Raw genomic sequence first — 20467 nt, 5'->3', positions numbered from 1 at the left:
TTAATAAAATCAAAATGATTGACAGTTTGAGACCACTGTTTTGTATTGCATCCAATAAGAGTTTTAAGGCATGTGCATTTTATTCTTATGTTTTCGTTAATCTTCTGCCATTATGGACAATGCCTCACCAAAACTTTGGCTCCCTATTTGTTTCTCAAATCTGATTGGTCGGCAATGTAAACTACTATTTCGCGTCGCTTGCATTGGACACAACACAAATCCAACTCCAATGATGTTTTGAAGAACAGCAGCAAACTTATCTCACAAAATGCCAAGGAAAGTGCTGAAATGTGTCGTAGAACTTACTTTACATGCGGTAAGTTTGGTAATTTATTTTCATTTATTTGATTATTACAAAATCAAAAAATATCTTGCCCACACGAGTCAAGCAGCATTGCCGCAGAAATAAAATATTCGATACAGAAGAATACTACCTTCATCGTGTCACCAAGCAAAGTAAATGCTGATTTATTGCAATTACCATATCTGTTGATGTATCATTTTTGTAGACACTCGAAATTTTGTTATTATGGACCTGAAACTACACCTGACTCGTAAAATTTGCATAAATTTATAATTCAACTACTACATGAACGAGTAGGCCGGCGTATAAGCAGTGTTGTGTAATGTGATATGGCCTTGCCTTGGTAACATTGGATTAAACCGGAAAAATTAGGGCGTTTTTTGTAGGCTTATTAGAAATACAATACATGGTGAGATGTATAATTTCAGAATAATTTTGCATAAAAATTATGATAACTAATACTTCTCACTAACAATTAAGTTAAGATGATGCATGATTGACAAAAAAAATCAGAATCATTTTGCACAGAAATGATGATTTTAAATACAATCAGGTAAAAGTTAAAATGATGCATGATTGACAAAAAAGGAGTATATATATATACCCCCAGTATATACTGTATATGTCATACTTTACATGTAAACCTATGTCTCTCACACACACATACACATCTTTTTCACACACACACACACACACACACACACACATATATGCACACATGTGCACAAACAAATAAGTGTTTAACAACAACCGAAGCTAAAGTTTAAGCAATCTTAATCTTTCTGTGACAAATTGATAGCCATTAGTATGTGTACCTTTGCTCTGTTTTTTAAGGTTACATGTCCAGGTACCTGGCTGCCATATCGTGATGATGTTTACATCTCTGTGTGCATGCTGGGCCAGCACAGAAGAAGTAGGCTGGTCGGCCCAGTGTTCCCTCTGCTTTTCCACGATAAACTACGTTTTGAGAAGGTAAATTTATATGAAAATACATGTGATAAGTATCTATATTTTTACTGCTGTGTTGAACTGTTTGAATATTGACCACATGCATGGTATATACACTGTATATACACTGTGCATAGGTGCAATTCTTTTGTAGTACATCTTTTACTGTATATCAGAAAATGTTGGCTTGTGATAGAACAATAGTTACAGCTAAAGTCAGTGCAAATGAAATATTACACTAAATATGTTGGTTATTTTGCTTTTGTACATTAATTAGTTGAATACCATTTAGAGGTAGTTTGTGCAGTGTTTAACTTTACATTTCAGGTGTTCTTTTATGCCAGAGATCCTTCACAAGTTGCAGAGCTGATGGAAGGTATATTATATGAACTTACTGAAAGTCTGTTAGGCATTCTATCCTGCTTGTCTAAAATGCATAGTTCCTGTAGTGTTTGCTTAAATTCCAGATGCATCTTTTCATTACAAAATTTATAGTTTGCCAGGTATATTTGACAACAAATGATTTTCCGCTACCACAGTCTGTATGGCAATAATAAATAAAAAATTGTGAAACAAAATTCGTTTAATTTTTGTCAATCACTTACATAGCCTGTTTATTGATTCATCTTTATTTTGCAGATGAACACGTGCTATTTGAGCTCATCCAATTAACAGATTTAGAACAAGGAGGAACCTTGCTAGCTTCATATGAAAACAATACTAGAGATTTTCTGTATCCATCTCCATCACTGGCCCCCACCTATGGTACTCAGGACAGAGAGGTGCTCATGGAGAGAACACTGGAGTTTCCCGTAAGTATTAATGTCCAAAGAAACAGGGCCTAAGGCCTGTGCAAATTTCTTACCCTAACAGGTTTAACCCCATAAATCATCTTGACCAGATATAATCAACCAGCATCTTAAATTCAATTTTTATGTTACGTTTTCTCTTTGAAAGCTCCATGCATCTTGTACATGATATGTGCTGAAATAACTCTCATCCTTTTTCTTTGTTTTTCCAAATTTGTAATAGAAAATAATTAATATTGAATCTTGCATTAAAATTGTTTGGCTAAAAAATTAGTTGTAGTTTTCAATAACCCACAAAAAGTACTTCTCACTTTAAAAGGTAGTTTAAAAACCACCTAAGATGTCTTATCATAAATCATATGGAAATGCTCATTGTAGATTCAGTTTGCTTTTTTTCTGATTCTGCTGACTTAGTTTACTGGTGCAATTTATGATTAGTTGAACCCTTTAGTTTGTTTGTACAGTAGTAGCTTTATAATATCAAAGAGTAGAATATTGAGAAGGATTGATTGGAAGAGATGACCTTGACTCATGAAAAATACATTTATAATTCACATCCAGGTGCCCACCCTAAGCTTTATTTGAAAACTTGCAATTTGGGGGGGGGGGGGGGGGGGGGGAATATGAAATATGTATCTTTTGGTCAAAAAGTGTATCCCCAACAGCCTTTTTATTAAGAGGTTTGTTGTTCTGTTTTTTTAATGATTATGATATTTAGTCAGGGGCGGATCCAAAGCTATTTTCTGACAGCCTCCAAAATTGTCTTGTTGATCCATCCTCCATTTTTGACTGTCTTCCGACAGAAAAATTAAACACTCGTCAATGTAAACTTGAAAATCTGACCGTCTTCCTGAAGACCCACAAGATGGCCTCAATCCGCCCCTGATAGTGACATTGTATGCAACTGAAATTCATTCAATGTTTGCATTTTGCCAGGGAATCTCACCAAAGATTGAGTTTTCTACAAAAACCACCATTAAAGAAACCAGGTATCCATATGCAGAGGATGCAGATACTGCAGGCAGTACAGAGGTGTGTATATTGTACTTAAAATGAAAATAGAAGAAAAGTCTGAGTAATTTCAAATTTCAATTCAATCATATTTAAATATTGTAGTCAGCAGTTTACATAATTATTCAGTATATAACTTTGACCATCTTCTGACACTGAAGGTTATTCTGTCTAGTGATTTTTATGGGACTATTATCCATTTTACTTAACTGATATTGTATATAGGTGACAGGTATATAGAGAGATAGAGTACAGAGTGATTTATTATTTGTGTTACTTTTAGTTTTTGTTATTGTAGATATTGTGGTAATGGGCAATTTGATGTATAGCTTGAGGTGGGCAATGTATGTCATTTTTCTCTTTGTCACATGCTAAGAAAATCAGTCACATGCACATTAAGTGTTCATGATTTTCTTATATAGATTGGCATCTGTTCCTAAAATATGCTCCATTAATATAAGATTTTTAAAAAAGCATGTAGCTCACAAACCTCCTTGGTGTTGTGTTAGCTATTGAAAAAAGTTATTGTGATGTCAAGTATTTAATAATAAAAAAATAGTTTTGCTTTTATCATGCTTGTTGATGTTTCTCTGTGATGATAGAAGAACCACTATACATGGGTAGGTAGAAAAAGTAGTTTATATGTTAGGGAAACTAATAGGTCAAAAGATCCAGACGGTACAGCACATATCATCATAGTAAGTACAGTTTTACTGGTCATATGCAGGACATTGCTGGTATTTAGTAGCTACAGTTGAAAAAAATTGATAAAATTAGGGAAAGGTAATTAAAAGTAAAAAGTTAAATAAGGTAAGGCAAAATTAGATAAATGAAATTTTGAATATGATGAAAGTAAAGTGGAAAAGGCAATTTTCTGCTTATATAATATATATTTATGTGTCCAGTAAACATGGGTCAGAAAGAATTTTACATGTGTCACATTTTATTTTATACTACAAAATTAATGCTCTCTTTTAAACTATAATTAATCAAACATTATATATATATATATATATATACACACATTGAAATTTGGATCATGCTCTTCTAAGACTTACAGTATATGAAACAGAATGCTACAGCTTTATAGAAAGTAAGAATTTTTTATGTTTTCAGGCATTGTTCAAAATAGTAATAATAATGGTAATGATATTGTGTGAATACATTGAACTGACTGCAAAACTGAGTTGAGATAAAGATTAAGGCCTATTATACCATCAAGTGCAACATTGCAAATGAACCCAATTTAAAATTGCATGAATTTGTTCCAACATCATATAAACTGGTGATTGCATGTGGTAATTATAAACAAAGTTAATACATGACGCAATATGACATCCTCACCGTCAGATTGCATATTAACAGCTGTATTTAGAATATAATGATAATTTCAGTTTTTAAATACTTGGACCATATCATAATGAGCATTAAATACTGAATATAAACAAAACTCTTCGATTGTCATATCAGAAATGAATGCTGTGAAAAATTAAAATAACAAAACCTAATATCCCTTAGTAAAGACAAAACTTAAGCATTCGTTTTATATGCTTTGGAATGTTTTCTACTTGCACCTGCTATTTGTAAAAATATACTCATGGTAAATGCAATATCTAAATGTATTGTTCTGAGTATAAGAACACAAAAGAAGTGTTTCAAAGATAAAAGGTTTTTAAAAATTCCTGACAATAACAAGTGTCATTCATAGAGTTTGTTTTCTCAGCTATTTCAATTTGAGCATGCTCAGAGTTGCAGACAGAAAGAGATTATTTATTTTGCCCTTTACAAAAACAGTTGTCACTGACAACATTGAAGCTTAATAAGTGGGTGCCGCTTATCAAGAGGTATTGTTCAAGTAAAATATTTGTTTTACCATAAAGCCACTGTAAAAAGAAATGACCACCTTCATTTGAAAGCATCAATATCTGGTGCTTTAAAACTCTTTTCAGTTCCTCTTAACCAGGTCACACTAAGCCCTTCTCTTTATGCATGACTTAAACTTGGTATTAAATCACAAAGAAGGTATTTTCTTAATAACCTGTAGAGTATGATTAATTATGTATTAGCTCAATAAAGTGTTATACGATTTAGATCAACATAAATCAGCCAATAACATTTCAGGCGTCTGCCTCAGCAGCGTCCCTTTAAGAGCAAGCCGATATTGATCAGAGTTGTATTTTTTCTGCAACCTGTCCTTTCAGGGTGACTTTGTATTTCAGTAGTGGGTATTGTTTTGAGCATGGAGGTTCACTGGAATGTTTGAGGACCACATAATACTATCAGTTTTATTTCATGGACTCAGCAACTTTTGGATTTATAGAACTGTAGACATACATCATACTTCAAGCAAGTATGTGACCAAATAGATCTCACAAAGACATCGCTAAATGTACCTGGCTTAGATGCCTCAGTAAAATTAGGACATTTGCAAAACAACCTGCTTAGGAGCAATTAAAATTCATGGAAATTTGCACAGAGAATTGCTAATACAAAAATGGATAATAATTCACATTAATCAAGAACGAGTGGATGTATCATGTTTTCCTAGTGTGGAATCTATAGACTGGGTGTGAATTATTGTTGCCAGGGATGGAATCTGATTTTTGTCCTCATTACTGATCATACTGCAGCACAGAAGTTAAAACAGATTTTATATCTAATTGAACTGAATTGAATTGAAGGTGGAAAATGAAATTATAAACTTTTGGCTCTTTTTCGAAGGAGAAGGAGAATAAATATATAGATCTATGTTATAGCAGGCCATTATAACTGTGTTGTCATTGTGGTTGTGCCTTTGTCTTGGAGAATGTACAGTATGATGTATGATGATGACAGGGCATACTTTACTTGGGAGGACATGAGAAGAGTCCAGGAGTGGCTGGATAGAAATTTTGTAAGGGTCTTGACGTGAACAACTTAATTATAAGGAATATTAGGATAAAAAGGGTATTTTTATTGATTTATTGAAAGGGAAATTCATGTAAATATTCAAAGGTGAAACTAAGATTTGAATGGCATTTTTACAAAAACATTTGAAAAAAAAGGAAATATGAAATTTTATGGATTATTTTGATGAGAAGTTTGATGAATATGTGTTCTTCTGTGCATTATTTAGCATAAATGAGACTTTCCTCTCTCTCTCTTTCGATAAATTTGTTGATCTTGATGTGTTTTGCTTTGTTTTAGGAAGATGTGATGGTACCTAGAAGAACACCAGGTTCGGGGAGAAAATCAAGGTCCAGGACAAGGTATTTGAAGCTGAACATATGTGGTTTGAATGATTGGGTCACATGCTCATTGATATTCATTTAAATAATGATTTCTGTAGACCTCTGCAGTTAATATGTTTTTCTTCACATTGGTCTGTAGTTTTTATTCTGTTGAATCAATCCCTACCTTCCTACACTTCTTCCTTGATAAATTTTAATTTTACAAAAACAGCTTTTTTAGACTCTTTGCTTTCTTTCTGACTTAAGTTCAAACTTGTTTCACTTTGTTTATTTCCTATATCCACTTTGCATGTGCTTATCTGATACCAGTGATAACAGTTTCCGCTTTCATTTTCATAACTATTCTTTTACTTCTGCAGTGTTGTTTTCTATGTAGGACCCTTTTTTTTTCTTGCTTTCTGTTCTTCTAGGACCCCATCCCGTCTTAAAGAGTATGAGGAGGAGGAGCGTGGCTATGAGCAGCATACCATAGCCTCAATTTCTCGTTCCAGATCTCCCTCTCCCAGCATGAGACAAAGACTGGAAGAACTCAGTCTTGGGGAGTCCCTTTCAGATTCAAAACCTCCATTTGTAGTGAGAAAGGTAAAGTCATTTTACTTAAATCAATGTTGATTATTTTATAAGACACATTTAACCATGTATGACCAGCAATAAGGTGATTTTTATAGATATTTTGATATACTTTTGCTTGATAGTTACTGTTACAAATCTCAAAGATATACAGTGCAACTTAAATGTCTAGGTTTATCTTGAAAAACAAATTTTTTTTAATGTTTTTATATTTATATTTATGTGTATATTTATATATTCAGAAAGACTCAGCAAGCTTGATTGGCAGAATTCCTGGCTCTCCTCCTGCTGAGAGAAAGAAGAAGAAGAAGAAAAAGGGAAATACACCAAAGAAGACAAGTCGTGGGATAAGGAGTAGATCCCTGTCGCCTTCAAGAAAGACAACTGTCTCAGGTATAGTTGTACTTGTTGATTTTTTTCATTCTTGCCTATAGTAATGTTTAATTTTAATTATAGTAACAGTATTGTCATCCTTTTTGACATTTACTATTTTGTTTGCTGTATTGCATAAATCTATATTTAATATATATATATATATATATTCAAACCATGTACACTTTTAAGTAACTCTCAAGTAATTTTCTTGCATATGAAGGATGCTTATACTTAAAGAATTAATAGTCTGAATTGATACTGAATAAAAGAAAATTGTCTGGTGTATATGTGACTAAAATGTTCCACATTTTGCCAGTTTAACAGAGCTTGTTTTAATGCAGTATGTGCTAGTCTAGATTGCAGTATGTGTGCCAGTCTAGTTTATTACTACGGCTAAAACTTTGTGCTGTTTCAGTAGATGAATGTCTGAAATCACTCTTGTAATTTTTTTATTGCCAAAAGACGACATTCAATAATGACTTAAAACTGTTTATTAATAAAGAAGTTTTTTTGCTGTAACGAATTCACCATTTTGGAATAATTTCATGTGAAAAGTATACATGCTAGAATAAACCTAGCCTATTTTTCACTGATTTGAAAATAGGAATCATGGAATTAAATGTATTGCTTTAAGGGTTAACATAAAGAAAAAGTCAAAACAATGACCTTTGTCTAGGTTGTTGGTCAGAGTGAGATCATTGAGTGTGTATTTACCTGCTTTAATTAGAGCTTCTGTGTACATTTCTTCTCTGTAGAGTACTGTCCACATTGCCTGTACCCACACACTGACAAGACATGCACAGTCTGCAAGCTGTACAAACAGTACACAGGGAAGGGGTACTGGGGCCACTCACTTCACTATCATCCAGAGCCACACAGACATAAATCCGTCAAGGTAATCCTTACTAATAGAAAAATCTGATGTGTTTCCGACTAATACAGTAATACAGGCATACTTAGTGGTCTACCACTAAGGCATAATCAGTCTCATGGTTTGTTTTCTCTTCATTTCTTCAATCCAAAACATGATTATTGTCATTGAACAAATTGTTAAATTTTTAAGAAAGGAGGTCAAACCAGTTTGACCAAGGGTTGCAAACAAGATGCACTGGAAGTGTTTGAAAAGAAAACAATGTTTGAAAAAAAAAATGAGACTGATTCCTTTTTGCTGTAATACCCTGATGTTGAGGTGAAAATTGGTTTAGTATTCCAAAAACATTAATTTATGCAACATCTTTTTCATGTGAGCACAAACTATTTTTACTGAGTACCATTATCACAAAACCTATCTTTGAAAAAAAAAATCTCTATTATATTTCACTGCAGCACAGGGTATTATCACAATTTCTTCTTCTGCTGCTCTGTGGCTTGTAGATGTCTGGCAAAATGGGAACACTTATAATGAGTTACAGTATCTCGTTGAACCAGTCTGTATTATTATTTGTAGGGAGCTATGACTCCTATGGTGATTATGACACAGGTGAAGACTATACATACTACCGTCCATACAGGCCTGGTAGTAGGCTAGCTAAGGTAATATGGTACAACTTTTATGCATTTAAGTTGTACACACATGAGCCAACAACCACAAGTTATGGTTTGCCTGGTAGATTCATATAGCATATAGAATGACTCCTTTCCTAAAGTAACCAGTTATTACAACAGTGCACTTGCTCAACCAAACATCTACCAGCCAAACGGATTAAATGTTGATGCTTAGTATACTGAATAGTTTGGCAACCTGTAAAGAGTTGGATAAATACAATGACAAAATGGCACAATCAGATAAAATAACTGATTGATAAGAATAAGAATTTTAATGGATATTCAAAACTGAGATAAAACTTCATTATAAAAATTAAATAAAATTATATAATTTGGAAGTTAGAAAAGATCACCAGTCAATATGAAGCATGATGTTGATGTTACTCTTAGTTGTTGTTTGTATGTTTCCGTATACTTATTTAAGACCTCAGCATTCCATTTGAAATCACCAAAGCTTGGTTGCACTGTTTGATTAGCAAGGCCAGGAAGGCCTGTCATGGTTAGTTCATTTCTAAGAGTTGGGTGGCACCAGTGAGCTTATTGATCGCTGGAACAAATGAAAGAAAAATTCAATCAAGAGGCTTATCACAAAGTTTGCCAGTCTCAGGCATTTAAATCAATGCCAAGTTTGAGCCTAAGGTTGAGTGACTGCTTTAATGAATAAATGCACCTAGTAGGAAATTAAAATTTTCTTTGTTATCCAAGTTGTTGTCACATGTTAAAGAAAAATAACCAACTTGTAGTCACAAGACTTTTAATATACTATATACATCTTATGGACACGCGTTAAAAGAGCAGATAATAAAATGAATGGGTATGTATATATATCATGGATCAGCATTACTTTTTATTACCTTCGTAACTGTTTTCCTTCCCTATATTTATGGACTAAAATTGTATGTTATAATATTATTTCAGTTGTGATGTTAAACTTTATATTTAAAATGAAAAGTTTTCAGTGAGAAATTAATATGGTTGTATTACTCATTTTGATATTGTAGTGTGGATGTGTTAATACATATTTCTTTCCTTATATTTTATTATAGGTGATCCGTGAGCCAGGTTATGAACCTCAACCCATCTTTGAAAGTACTAATCTTGGTAGCTATGGAGAAACAACAGGTAAACATCTCGAGAGTTTCTGTTTCATTTGTTATTAAAAAAAACACTTAAGTGTACTTGGCAAGGAAAAAGGTTCATATTGCAGTTATTATCTCTTATTAGCTCTTACACCCCATTTCCATAGATTTTTAGATCGATCTTTCCCTGTGGGGAGTCTCACTAGATTACTGTCAGCTTGGCCGGCTTAAGCATCTGTCCCGCCTACTAAAAGCTGTAAGGGGGTAATTAACTATGGTGTCCGCTTGGCTGACTGCAATTTAGCCTGAACCCCCAGGGAGTTAGGTCGATCTAAAACTTAATCTTTAGATTGATCTAAATCTCTGGGAAAGCACCCATAGTTACTGCATAAAAATTAAGAAGTTAGTGTCAGCTACTGTTTGTAATAAATTAGGTGCAATGTACAGAAGTGAAATAAATATGATCTGATTTCATTCACTTTGTGATGATATTGAGATAAAGATCAAGACTGTTTTTTTTTTTTTTCAGAAACAGATGACTATCTTGATGATCCAGTACCATCTTATTCACCAAGACATTCCAGGACATATTCAGCACCTGCACCTAGGGCTCCAAGTCCTATCCTGTACAGATCTTCCTTACGTGATCGTTTCGATGAGCGTCCTTACTCACCATCCGCTGCAGACAGGATACGAAGACGTGTAGACACTGCCTTAGCAAGATCTCGTTCTCCATCACCATATACCTCGGTGAGTAATTTTTTTTTTTTTGGCTGTACTATAAATTAACCATTAACAGTGCCAATGAACCCTGCCCCATCCCCACCCCCTGTGAAATATTTGAAAATGAAATATACTTTTTGGAAAATGCAACTTTTTGTGTTTTAAAAGTCAGTATACTGTATAAAACTTTTTTTCACCACTGTGACAGTTAAATATTTATATTACAAATGCAAGGAAAAGGTGTACTTAATTAGTATTAGTTGATTTATTATTATTATTATTTTCTTTTCTTAATCAGCCTAGACTACGTGGCAGCCATTACGATTCACTGGATGATCTCGCAGTTGAGTTTGAGCTCGCAAGAGATAGAGACAGGAGGTACTGAGCTGCGCTCAACCAGTGAGGTTCATTTTCAGTTTAGAAGTGTGACACATGTAGTTTCTAGTGCTCTTACACAAGCAATACTAGCACAGCTTTTAGATTTTAGTCTAAAAACTACCTCTGATATGATTAATATTTTGTTAGGAATTTGTAAAGTTGTGACAAAAAATTGGTGCTCTGAGGTGAGATATTAAAATTCTGTGATTAGGAAAACAAGTTCATGAGCCAATCATGTCAAAAAGTTTCTGACGTCTTTATTTAAAGCAGGTCACATAAATTAAATACTGAAAAAAATATATTTATTTAGCAATTTGAACAGAAAGGGTGGATCATTACAGTAACTGTGTCAGCATTTAGGCAGAGAAGAAAAACAGTAGTTGATAAAATAGAAGAAACATTTCTTACTTCAGTGCACCACTAATAAGATACACAGAAAAGTATTCAAGTCCTATAATGAGAACAACCCCTAAAATGAAACTCTCTTTGGGAAATGTTATGAAAAAATTACTAACATCAATGTAAACTATAAGACTAACAATTGTTCAGCACAATTTTTTCAATACCATAATACATCAGAGTAGAAAAAATAAAAGATTACTGCTGTACAGTTAAGCTGATAGTTTTAGTTTTGTTGTATAAAATAATTTTATCAATAAATTAACACCAAAATAATTTGTTTTAATGTATATTTGATTATTTTTTAAAATTGTATAATGAGAGTAAAGACCACTTTTGATTTTAGGTAGATAAATTACTATTGCATTTTTTTCTCAGAAAAATAACACCAATATTATTGTGGTTCATAAATTATGTACAGAAATATTTCAGCATTATACAAAGAGATTAAAAACCATGATCATGTTTTTTTTTCCTTATAGCCTTGTCCATTTGACCAATGGAGAATACTGGACACAGAAGGCATCACAGTACACTGGGAAGTCTCACAGAGAATTGTTCCAGGACAACTGCAGGAAAATTTATCATAACATTTACAAACAAGCAAGGACAGAATTTTTAGATGACTGAAAATATGCCAAGAGATCGTCATTATTACCTTGCTCTGGAATTATTAGATTGTAATAAAGTTTCAAGTTAAAATTATAGCTGGTTCAAATTGTCATTGTCCCCATCGCAACTGAGCAAATACAAGTTTACACCTATATTAGTTAAACTTCAACTGGCATATAGAAATGTACTGGTTCCGATTTCATGTAGTAGTATCTGACCAAGCTCAGTATAAATGTATTTCTTCTTTCTCCAATATCGTAAACTTACTTCAATGTTTCACAGGTGTACAAATATTTCAATTTTAATGTCAGAGATAGTATAGTCTCAAACTGATAATAATTTTTTCTTGGGACAGGCATTGAGGTAAAAAATGTTATTTAAACTAAAATTTGAAGATAATTTAAATTTGAAGTTAATTAAGTCATTTTTGCTTAATTTTACCAATATTCTATAAATTTTTACACAGATTATTGCATTTAATCAAAATGTCCTTTATTTCAAATTCCAGTGTATGGGATAACAGTCAACTATGTTAACCATTTTAGAGAACCACACTTTTTTCATTTACTCATAATAACAGAATTTTGTAAATAAGTGTCTATGTTTTTTATAGATATTATCTCATTATTTGTCTTCATTTTGATGTAGTAAGTTCTTTTTGCTCAGGAAATCACAGAATGTTCACTGTCAAGTTTGTCATTTTCTTTTGTATCAACTGCAATACATGTACTGCACTTGGTCCAAAGACACCTGAAATGTTCACTTTGATACATTTCATCAAGAGCTTTAATTGCTTTACTATTTTATAATAAAAGTTCATCCTTGCACACACAGCAGTTATCATTATTCCTTTTCTTAACATAAAAGCAAAAGCATAACTTCATGTCTTGAGGTTTGCAACATTCATGAAAGAAATAAGGAGCTTCTCATTTACTATTTTTATGTGCAGCACCAAGCAGGTCTATATATCCTAGATATAATCTTTACTTTCCACTTTCTTCTGACCTTTTGCAAATGAGCATTTTCTGCTGCAGGTGCTTTTTGGCATGGACTTTTCTTTGTTAAAAATATTTGGAACTTTTGAAATCTATTACGACTCTTACTTTTATAAAGCATAATTGCATAAAACTTTGCAAATTCATGCATGCAACTTTAAGTTAACAACTTCAGATTTACCAGTATGCAGTTTGGTTAGTAATATACTCAAAATTCTCCTTAAGAGAACATTACATTGCTAGTCAAAACAATATAATTACTGTTTGCAAAAATGTTATACCAAGTTCCGGGGTCCATGGCTTATCATATCCCAGTGTCTTGAAAGCTACAAAATTGGTCTATAAATGTCTTGTAATGCATGACAAGTGAAAAGCAAAATAAGATGAAAAAGTCTTTCTGGTTTGGTACAATTCTCCACTTTTTTTCTGACTTGACCACACAAGGAGCAAAGGTTATTTCTTTTTAAATATATAGTCTGAAGCATCAAATTGAACATCTTCCTCAACCACCCTCTTCTTTTTCTTCTTCTTGACTTTCTTTTTCATTCCTGATAAATGCATCTCTTTTTCTTCAGGAGATAGTGAATTTAGGTCAAAAGGCAGCTAAAACATTAAAATGACAAAAGATATTATACAAGTGAGTAAACCAAAATAAAGACAATTTTAGTTTTTTTTTCTAAAATTACAGAAAATAGACCTGAGACATTTATCTGTTCTCTTTGATATTATTTTACCCATCTGCTTTAAAACATGATTTACGTTAATACTTCTTCACTGTTTAAGTCAATAACAAACAATTTGAAATATATGCTAAATATGAAAAAAAAAACTCTAAACAAACTGATTTCACCTACCTTAAAAACTAATCTAGGCTCATGATATCTGATTTTAATAGTGGACCCATCTGGGAACACAACATAATTATCAAAATACATTCTGGGAAAGGTATTCGGCTCCCTCTTAATACACTTAAGAGTCAAGTTCGAATGGCATCTCGAAGGAATTTTAATTTGACTGTTATGTTGTGCTGTTGGCAAACACTGGGATGTCAGAGCAGCTTTTCTACAGAGCTGGCAAAAAGGACCAGATTGAAAAACGTATCTGAAAAATAATGGATTTATATAGTATTTACGTGAGTGTGCATGTGGGGCCGTATATTTGGAGGGGTCAGATAATACTGTACCAGTGGGAGACAACTTCAGAAGGTAGACAGCGAGATGGAGAAGGGCGCAATGTGACAGTAGATAGTGACAATAAATTACGCCTCATTCGCCAAAAATACAATATAAAGAGTATAAATCCTTCCATTTAATTTAATTACAGGCAGTAGTGTTTATCTCACCTGCTAGAACTATAAATACTGGTCACTGTGTTGATGCCAGCAGTCACACGCAGTGCCGCCATGTTGAATTTAACCGTAGTAACACGAGTAAACTGTTGTTCTTCTTACGACGGGGATATATACAGCAAAACCTAACTAAGGTATTTAGTGTCCACTCTATTGGAAAAGATGACAAAATATTTTTAATACCCTTTTCATTTGTTCAATACAATATGGACTCTGTGTTGTTATATAAGATTTCATCTTATAGCTTTCAGCTTATATCATTTTGTTCCAAGGATTAACTTTTTACTTGCAATTGCCGTTACGTTGGCAAGGGGAGAGTAGGGGGGGGGGGGGGGGGGGCAATTAAAAATTATGTTGAGTAAGAGTCTGGGGCCTGGTTTCATCAAGGCTGGATAGCGCTATCCAGTCCTTGATGAAACCGAACCCTACGTTTAACTCTCTTTTCGGGTGCTGTCTGTTTTATTATTTTAATTATAAAAAAAAAAATTAAAAATGTAAGTGAGTTGAAGAATATTGTATGTCCAAGTGGAACTTTACTAGTATCAGTCTGGCAACTTCAGAAAAATAAATAAATAAATAAATAAATAAATACTAGATTTATATGTTTTCACACAAAAAACAAAAACGGACTACATTTCATACCTTTGTTAGGCCTACTGTCGCCCACAGCACCATCTCACATCCTCTAATCGATCTAGTTTATTTTGGTAGAAAATCTGCAATTTTTCAGGAAGTGAGTATGATGTCTAAAATGTTCATTTTAAATAAGTCAATGAATAGCTTGCGTCTACTTTCGGAGTGCCGCCAGGTTTTTAAAAATTGAAAAAAAAAACCTTCGTAATTACGTCTTTTGGCAACGGTCACCATTTTTTTTTATGTTTTTGTGATATTTTAGCCATTAATAAAATCTTCAATTCAGTTACAGTAGGTCCATGATTATCTAGACGATATGGTGACAGGACACAGTTAATTTTTGTAACACAAAACATGGCAAAACAGCATTCTCTTAGAATGTAATTTACAAAACTTTCGTTACCAGGCATTTGTGAAACAATATATAGGGCTACTTGAGGTTTAGGAAAAGATGTGTCAGTACCATAAACGTGCATCTCGTAATACCCCTTTAGCGCAGTTTAATTTTTGTTATTATTAATTACGTGCAAATATTGCCCAAAAGGGTTGTTATTTTGGAATCTTTCGTTACTGTAACGGCTGAAAGCTGAATTTTCCCCATACTGACAAGGCACGAATTTTAAAATTTTCCATGATTTACACCAAAAGCTAGATTTATCACTTTCTGTCACCAGAGATTTAAAAAAATTAGAATTCGCAAATATACTCTTTAACCTTTTTTACTTTTCTGTTTTCTTCAAATGGACCTGATTATAAAACGGTTTGCAGACAAAAGTTTTCAGATAAGCCTGGTGCATGATTTGAGTAAAAACTGTTTCATATAGTATCAGATTTTTTAAAAGTTAACGTCTGATTCGTGGTGTGAGCTACATGTTTAGTAGGACGTATACAGATACTAGGCCCTTATTAGGAGTTTTAAATTTTGCCTATGTTACTTAGTAAATACCCTATGATATCAGTGGTCAGCATACAAAATTAAAGTACAAACCCCCTGTAGGAACTCTTCCAATCAACACGTCTGCCCTTATGTAACTACCCTGCCCCTACCGCTCCTTAAACAGTGGCCCAGAAGCAGAGGAGGGTATGGTGGGGAGGTCGAGAGACAGAAGTGGGGTTGGGTGTCACTAGAGGTCTACGTGTAATCACTCAGCTGGACATTTGGAGTAATTCTTTTATGCTTGACTTACGTCATTACATAATGTAGACAGGGATGTGCGTACTCAACACTTACGTGTAAAATTGCCCCCACTGACAAATACAAATGTCTGACGAGGAACACGTTCCAGTTGACCATCTCAGTTCCAACAACAGGATCCGATACAAGAAATCTGTAGCAGACTACAAGCGGACCCTGTGGTCAGAGAGTATAGTAAAGTTACATAACGGGAGAGCAGTGAGGCATGGGATGCATTGGTACGTGACGTCCCTGTATGACATTTCTACTCACCAGCCGAGGTCTATAGAGTGAAATATGGCATGGGAATGTAAGGGCTCATTCCCAATGATACTTTCGTTCTACGTATAGTGATCCAACTCCACGGGGACTCGCACAGAATGCAATCAGATTAACTGAACGATACACCTCCTCTTGAATTTGAGTATAATGCAGAAAAGCTGGTAATTATACGAGTTCGTTTGAAACAAGAGGAGGCGTGTTAATCTGTTAAACTGATTACATTCAGCGAGAATCCCCGCGGAGTTGGATCGATAATGTCTTTGGGAATGAGCCCTAAGTCTTGCCATTGGTCGGACTGGTTGAAGAGCCACGTCCTTAACATTCCATTTATGTACCAGTGTTATCATTGCAACTATTTGCTGTATATCATGAAAAAAGATATTTGATTACCAGGGCTGATCAAGAAATGGCGAAAACTGTTTGCGATAGTAATTTTGCAGACAACACCAACAATATGGCACACCAAAAAGGCATCAGTCCAGAAGAAATGGTTGGAGTTTATGATGAATGGGGAGAGAATTATGATAAAGTGGGTGATTTAATAATAGTAATCTATTTCAGTAATACATTATTTGATGTTGTAGACAAAATATTTTAACCGGAATAGATTTGTCCCAGTATTTCATATCGCTTAAATATGCCCAAGTATCGCATTTCCACATGTATTTAAGTAAACACGAACCGACACCCTGTGGTAACATATAAATGGGTTGAGGGGAAAATACAACCAGCTAACCTTACCTTTTCTGAGGTTGTCAACATTTTTTTCTACTTACCAACCACCACGCACTACTTATAATAAGGATGATACGTGCTATCTGACAGAAGTACAGGTTATATAAAAGAAAATAGTAACGCTCAAAGCAAAGAAAATCCCGCCTGTTATTATTGTCCTTTTAAGAGGTAAGTCATTCTTCTCTTTCACACCAAGAGCTTAGTTGGATGTTATAACGGACCAGCAATAGCCACTAGTACTCTGGCAGCGTATTTCGAGAAGCACAAACGAAGAGCAGTATTCGTTTTGGATGTGGCGGCAGGTACAGGGAAGGTAGGAGAACAGGTAGGAGAAACCCTTTTATATGGCTCACTTGTATGCGCATTAAGACAAATCCTTGCAAATATTTTTGTTTCTGTCACAAAAATGGACCAGAAGTCATTTTTCAGATTTTAAACAGCCGGACTATTTTAGCTAAAATAAGTAGAAAAATTAAGATCAACTGAAAATTACAGTAAATATCCCAATGTTACCGAAATACTCCTAAATGTAATATACTCAGTGGAGGATTTAGGGGGTGTCAAGGGGGTCCTGACCCACCCCTCTTCGATTTCTGAAGAATTAATCACACCATTTGTCCTTCATTGAAATTAGAATTTTGACTAGCTGAATCATAGTTCTAAATGGCACCGTTCGCCCTCTAAAATACCAAAGATAATCGGGGCCCTTCACCGGGCCCCGAACCCCACTCCAAGGGGTGGGGGGTGGGGGGGTGGGGGGGTGTCGGCTTCGCATCCGCTGACACCCCTTCAAATAATCTTAGATCTACCCCTGTATACTTTTTAGTAATTTAAAAATACGTATTTGAGACTTTGAGTTTTACGCCTCTTCCCAGTTTCTTTTTATTATCTGTCCTAATAAACCGTGTGCGTTATACTATCTGTACATTTGCCTATATGTTTTTCTTAAAATTTCCAGCTACATCAGCACGGATTTACTTCGATTGACGGGTTAGACCCCTCTGAGGAATTGTTGTCCATAGCGGAAAGGAAAAACATATATAGACGGTTAATCCATAGCTTCATTACCCCAGAGCCCACTGTTGGTATTGAAACAGGTAAAAAATTAATATCTGCCTTCTTTTCTTCCCTCTCCTCCTCTTCCTCGTTCTCCCACTAAAAGGCACTGACTTAAAGATGTCGGTAGATGTTTTGTTTTAAGTATGAATCGCATTTAAAGGAAAAAATCTGGAAAACGATGACCATGTTTGTTCACGTGCAGGATTTGAAGACACTTCGGAAGTCTTTTTAATTTCTTTATCCAGCTTACAGTAGTTACGTTATTTATGTACTATAACCCCGTCGTTATGTTTACAGTGCACCTTATCTGCACCTTATCATAATATGGTCACTTTTGTGCATTGGTATTGTATCTAAGCTTATTTCGAGCAAAGAACGTGCAAGCTGGCTGAAAAAAATCACTAACTACACGTACTTACATCGTTTACTTTACTCAACCATTATATTTACATGTAATCATGGCATATATGTGATTTTGCTTATTTTACTTTTAGACACCTACGATGCCATTGTCATTTTTGGCGGAATGGGAGAAGGGCACATAAAATGTTCAGCTCTAAATGAAATGATTCGAGTTGTAAAAAAAGGTAAATGGGTAGCAATGGTTATACTGAAGCCCGATGCACCCCCATCGATATTAAGTTGTGAATAATCTTTATATAATTCAGGAGACTAAAAACGAAAGAATGTATGATATAATGAAAAGTTGTCATATTCTGTTAGCTACGTCTGCTGCAATTTTCTTACATGTACGTCGTTGTAAGTGATGCGTAGGCCTACATGTACGCAGGGATGCATTTACGTTTGTGTGTTCTGTATTTCAGGGGGTATGATATGCATTGTTATGCGGGAAAACTACCTTGATAATGTGGAGGAATACAAAGATCGTCTGGAGCCATACATGAAGCAACTTGAAATGGGAGGAAAGTGGGAAAAAGTTGAGCGTCGAAGAGTTCCGAATTATTCATTCCAAAATAATGGAATAGTTTTTCTTTACAAGGTGCTATAATTAAAACTTTTAACAGTACTTGACTGGATACATATGTGGCATTTATTTTTGTGTAACGAATTTAAGTTCGATTTGTGGATAGTACATGTACCCGTGGCTCTTATAAAAATGGATCATCCTGCGGCCATGCTTTTATCCTTAGTTAAAAAGATAAAAAGATACTAAGATAAAAAAATATGCATATGGATTCGAAGATCTTTCTTCCTGTTTTTCATAACATAGCATATAAAGCAATACACAACGAAAAAAAATCATTCTTTAAATGCTTGTAACAATACGTAAAAACTGCACGTGGTAAAAATACTTTTGCATTCAAAATTTACAAATAGGTGCTTAGCTGGACAGAATATTACTGGGGTGAATTGCAAAGAAATTCTGAAATTCTTGGAGCTACATGTATTGTTCGAAAAAGATATCATATGTAAAAATATATATATGTTTTAATACAAATTTTGCCACTCTAATAAAAATTCATCAAACCCTTTTTTCCATTTTATACGCTTTTTGCAAGTCATAAAATTCGAATTTACCTAAATCAATCACAAACAGTTGATGCGATTGCGTTAAAGGTGGCCCGATGTTCTTGAAAATGTCACTTAAATCAGGGGCGGATCCAGAGATATTTTGTGACAGACTTCTGAATTATCTTTATTGATTCACCCTTTATTTTTGACCGTCTTCCGACAGAAAAAATTAGATTCCCGTCAATGTAAACCTGAAAATCTGACCGTCTTCCGGAAGACCCAGAAGACGGCCTAAATCCGCCCCTGCTTAAATGGCAATTATGTTGTAAAAGTATATTGCTTCTCTCCATTTGCATATTCCTTTCTTGTCCCATGCTGTGGTTACTGCTAATCTGGTTTTCTTTCAGTACTCTCTATTTTGATAATTCTTTAATGTTTACATTTTACCAAACTATAGACCCATCACAAATGAAAAGAACAGATTTCGAAACAGACTGACATTTATTTTTTCTGCATCCCCAATATAAAAGGAATTACTTATAATTGCGTTAATACAGTCGTCTGTAAAAATCACAACCATGAACCTCTACCACAATTTTGATGCAGTGGCGGATTTAGAGGGGGGGGGGGGTCGGGGGTCCTGACCCCCCCCCCCCCCCTTCGATTTCTGGTCCCCTCTTGTATTTAGAATTTTGATTAGCTAAATCATAGTTCTAAACCGTGCTTAATGGCACCGTTTGCCCTCTAAAATACCAAAAGTTCGCGGGGCCCTTCTGCGGGCCCTG

At 34.3% G+C, this 20467-nt stretch overlaps 3 protein-coding genes across 12 annotated transcripts; 2 read left to right on the top strand and 1 right to left on the bottom strand.

The window, feature by feature from the left end:
* Window positions 1-148: 148 nt before the first annotated feature.
* Window positions 149-12816, top strand: LOC106163088 (spermatogenesis-associated protein 6). Of its 4 annotated transcripts, none has more exons than XM_086999362.1 (13): window positions 149-316; window positions 1139-1276; window positions 1580-1628; window positions 1892-2064; window positions 2998-3093; window positions 6259-6320; window positions 6713-6884; window positions 7115-7265; window positions 8695-8780; window positions 9839-9914; window positions 10401-10621; window positions 10893-10972; window positions 11854-12816. In XM_086999362.1, exons 1-13 carry the CDS (start codon window positions 269-271, stop codon window positions 11999-12001), a joined length of 1500 nt encoding a protein of 499 aa, XP_086855488.1. In that variant the 5' UTR covers window positions 149-268; the 3' UTR covers window positions 12002-12816. The 4 variants fall into 4 exon arrangements, with proteins under 4 accessions (XP_086855488.1, XP_086855489.1, XP_086855487.1 ...); XM_086999363.1 differs by lacking the exon at window positions 8695-8780 and adding an exon at window positions 8003-8142 and having other exon boundaries at window positions 150-316; window positions 6794-6884; XM_086999361.1 differs by lacking the exon at window positions 8695-8780 and adding an exon at window positions 8003-8142 and having other exon boundaries at window positions 150-316.
* LOC147764360 (large ribosomal subunit protein mL55-like) lies at window positions 12451-16318 on the bottom strand. Of its 2 annotated transcripts, XM_086999371.1 has the most exons (5): window positions 15948-16095; window positions 14969-15042; window positions 14321-14476; window positions 13833-14079; window positions 12451-13581 (listed from the first exon to the last, which is right to left on the bottom strand). In XM_086999371.1, exons 3-5 carry the CDS (start codon window positions 14380-14382, stop codon window positions 13432-13434), a joined length of 459 nt encoding a protein of 152 aa, XP_086855497.1. In that variant the 5' UTR covers window positions 14383-14476; window positions 14969-15042; window positions 15948-16095; the 3' UTR covers window positions 12451-13431. The 2 variants fall into 2 exon arrangements, with proteins under 2 accessions (XP_086855497.1, XP_086855499.1); XM_086999373.1 differs by lacking the exons at window positions 14969-15042; window positions 15948-16095 and adding an exon at window positions 16191-16318.
* LOC106163070 (methyltransferase-like protein 27) lies at window positions 16214-19702 on the top strand. 6 transcript variants are annotated; one of them, XM_086999366.1, is made up of 6 exons: window positions 16214-16372; window positions 16809-16944; window positions 17347-17475; window positions 18109-18247; window positions 18704-18796; window positions 19034-19702. In XM_086999366.1, exons 1-6 carry the CDS (start codon window positions 16221-16223, stop codon window positions 19216-19218), a joined length of 834 nt encoding a protein of 277 aa, XP_086855492.1. In that variant the 5' UTR covers window positions 16214-16220; the 3' UTR covers window positions 19219-19702. The 6 variants fall into 6 exon arrangements, with proteins under 6 accessions (XP_086855492.1, XP_086855491.1, XP_086855495.1 ...); XM_086999365.1 differs by having other exon boundaries at window positions 16221-16414; XM_086999370.1 differs by having other exon boundaries at window positions 16282-16443.
* The last annotated feature ends 765 nt before the right edge of the window (window positions 19703-20467 follow it).

The sequence above is a fragment of the Lingula anatina genome, chromosome 1, assembly GCF_051362555.1.
Source record: "Lingula anatina isolate TDL-2025a chromosome 1, LinAna3.0, whole genome shotgun sequence".
NCBI classification, from domain to species: Eukaryota; Metazoa; Brachiopoda; class Lingulata; order Lingulida; family Lingulidae; genus Lingula; species Lingula anatina.
The sequence above is the reverse complement of the archived record's forward strand: the minus strand, read 5'-3'. Positions and strand labels throughout refer to the sequence as shown.

Bases quoted from the DNA above. Each gene is read 5' to 3' on its own strand.
- LOC106163088 (XM_086999361.1), top strand. From the start codon at position 269: ATGCCAAGGAAAGTGCTGAAATGTGTCGTAGAACTTACTTTACATGCG. The intron at 1,277-1,579 runs GTAAATTTATAT...TTTACATTTCAG, and splicing joins ATAAACTACGTTTTGAGAAG to GTGTTCTTTTATGCCAGAGA. The intron at 1,629-1,891 runs GTATATTATATG...TTTATTTTGCAG, and splicing joins AGTTGCAGAGCTGATGGAAG to ATGAACACGTGCTATTTGAG.
- LOC147764360 (XM_086999373.1), bottom strand. From the start codon at position 14,382: ATGGCGGCACTGCGTGTGACTGCTGGCATCAACACAGTGACCAGTATT. The intron at 14,080-14,320 runs GTGAGATAAACA...ATTATTTTTCAG, and splicing joins AGTATTTATAGTTCTAGCAG to ATACGTTTTTCAATCTGGTC. The intron at 13,582-13,832 runs GTAGGTGAAATC...TTAATGTTTTAG, and splicing joins AGCCTAGATTAGTTTTTAAG to CTGCCTTTTGACCTAAATTC.
- LOC106163070 (XM_086999365.1), top strand. From the start codon at position 16,221: ATGTCTGACGAGGAACACGTTCCAGTTGACCATCTCAGTTCCAACAAC. The intron at 18,248-18,703 runs GTAAAAAATTAA...TTTTACTTTTAG, and splicing joins CACTGTTGGTATTGAAACAG to ACACCTACGATGCCATTGTC. The intron at 18,797-19,033 runs GTAAATGGGTAG...TCTGTATTTCAG, and splicing joins GATTCGAGTTGTAAAAAAAG to GGGGTATGATATGCATTGTT.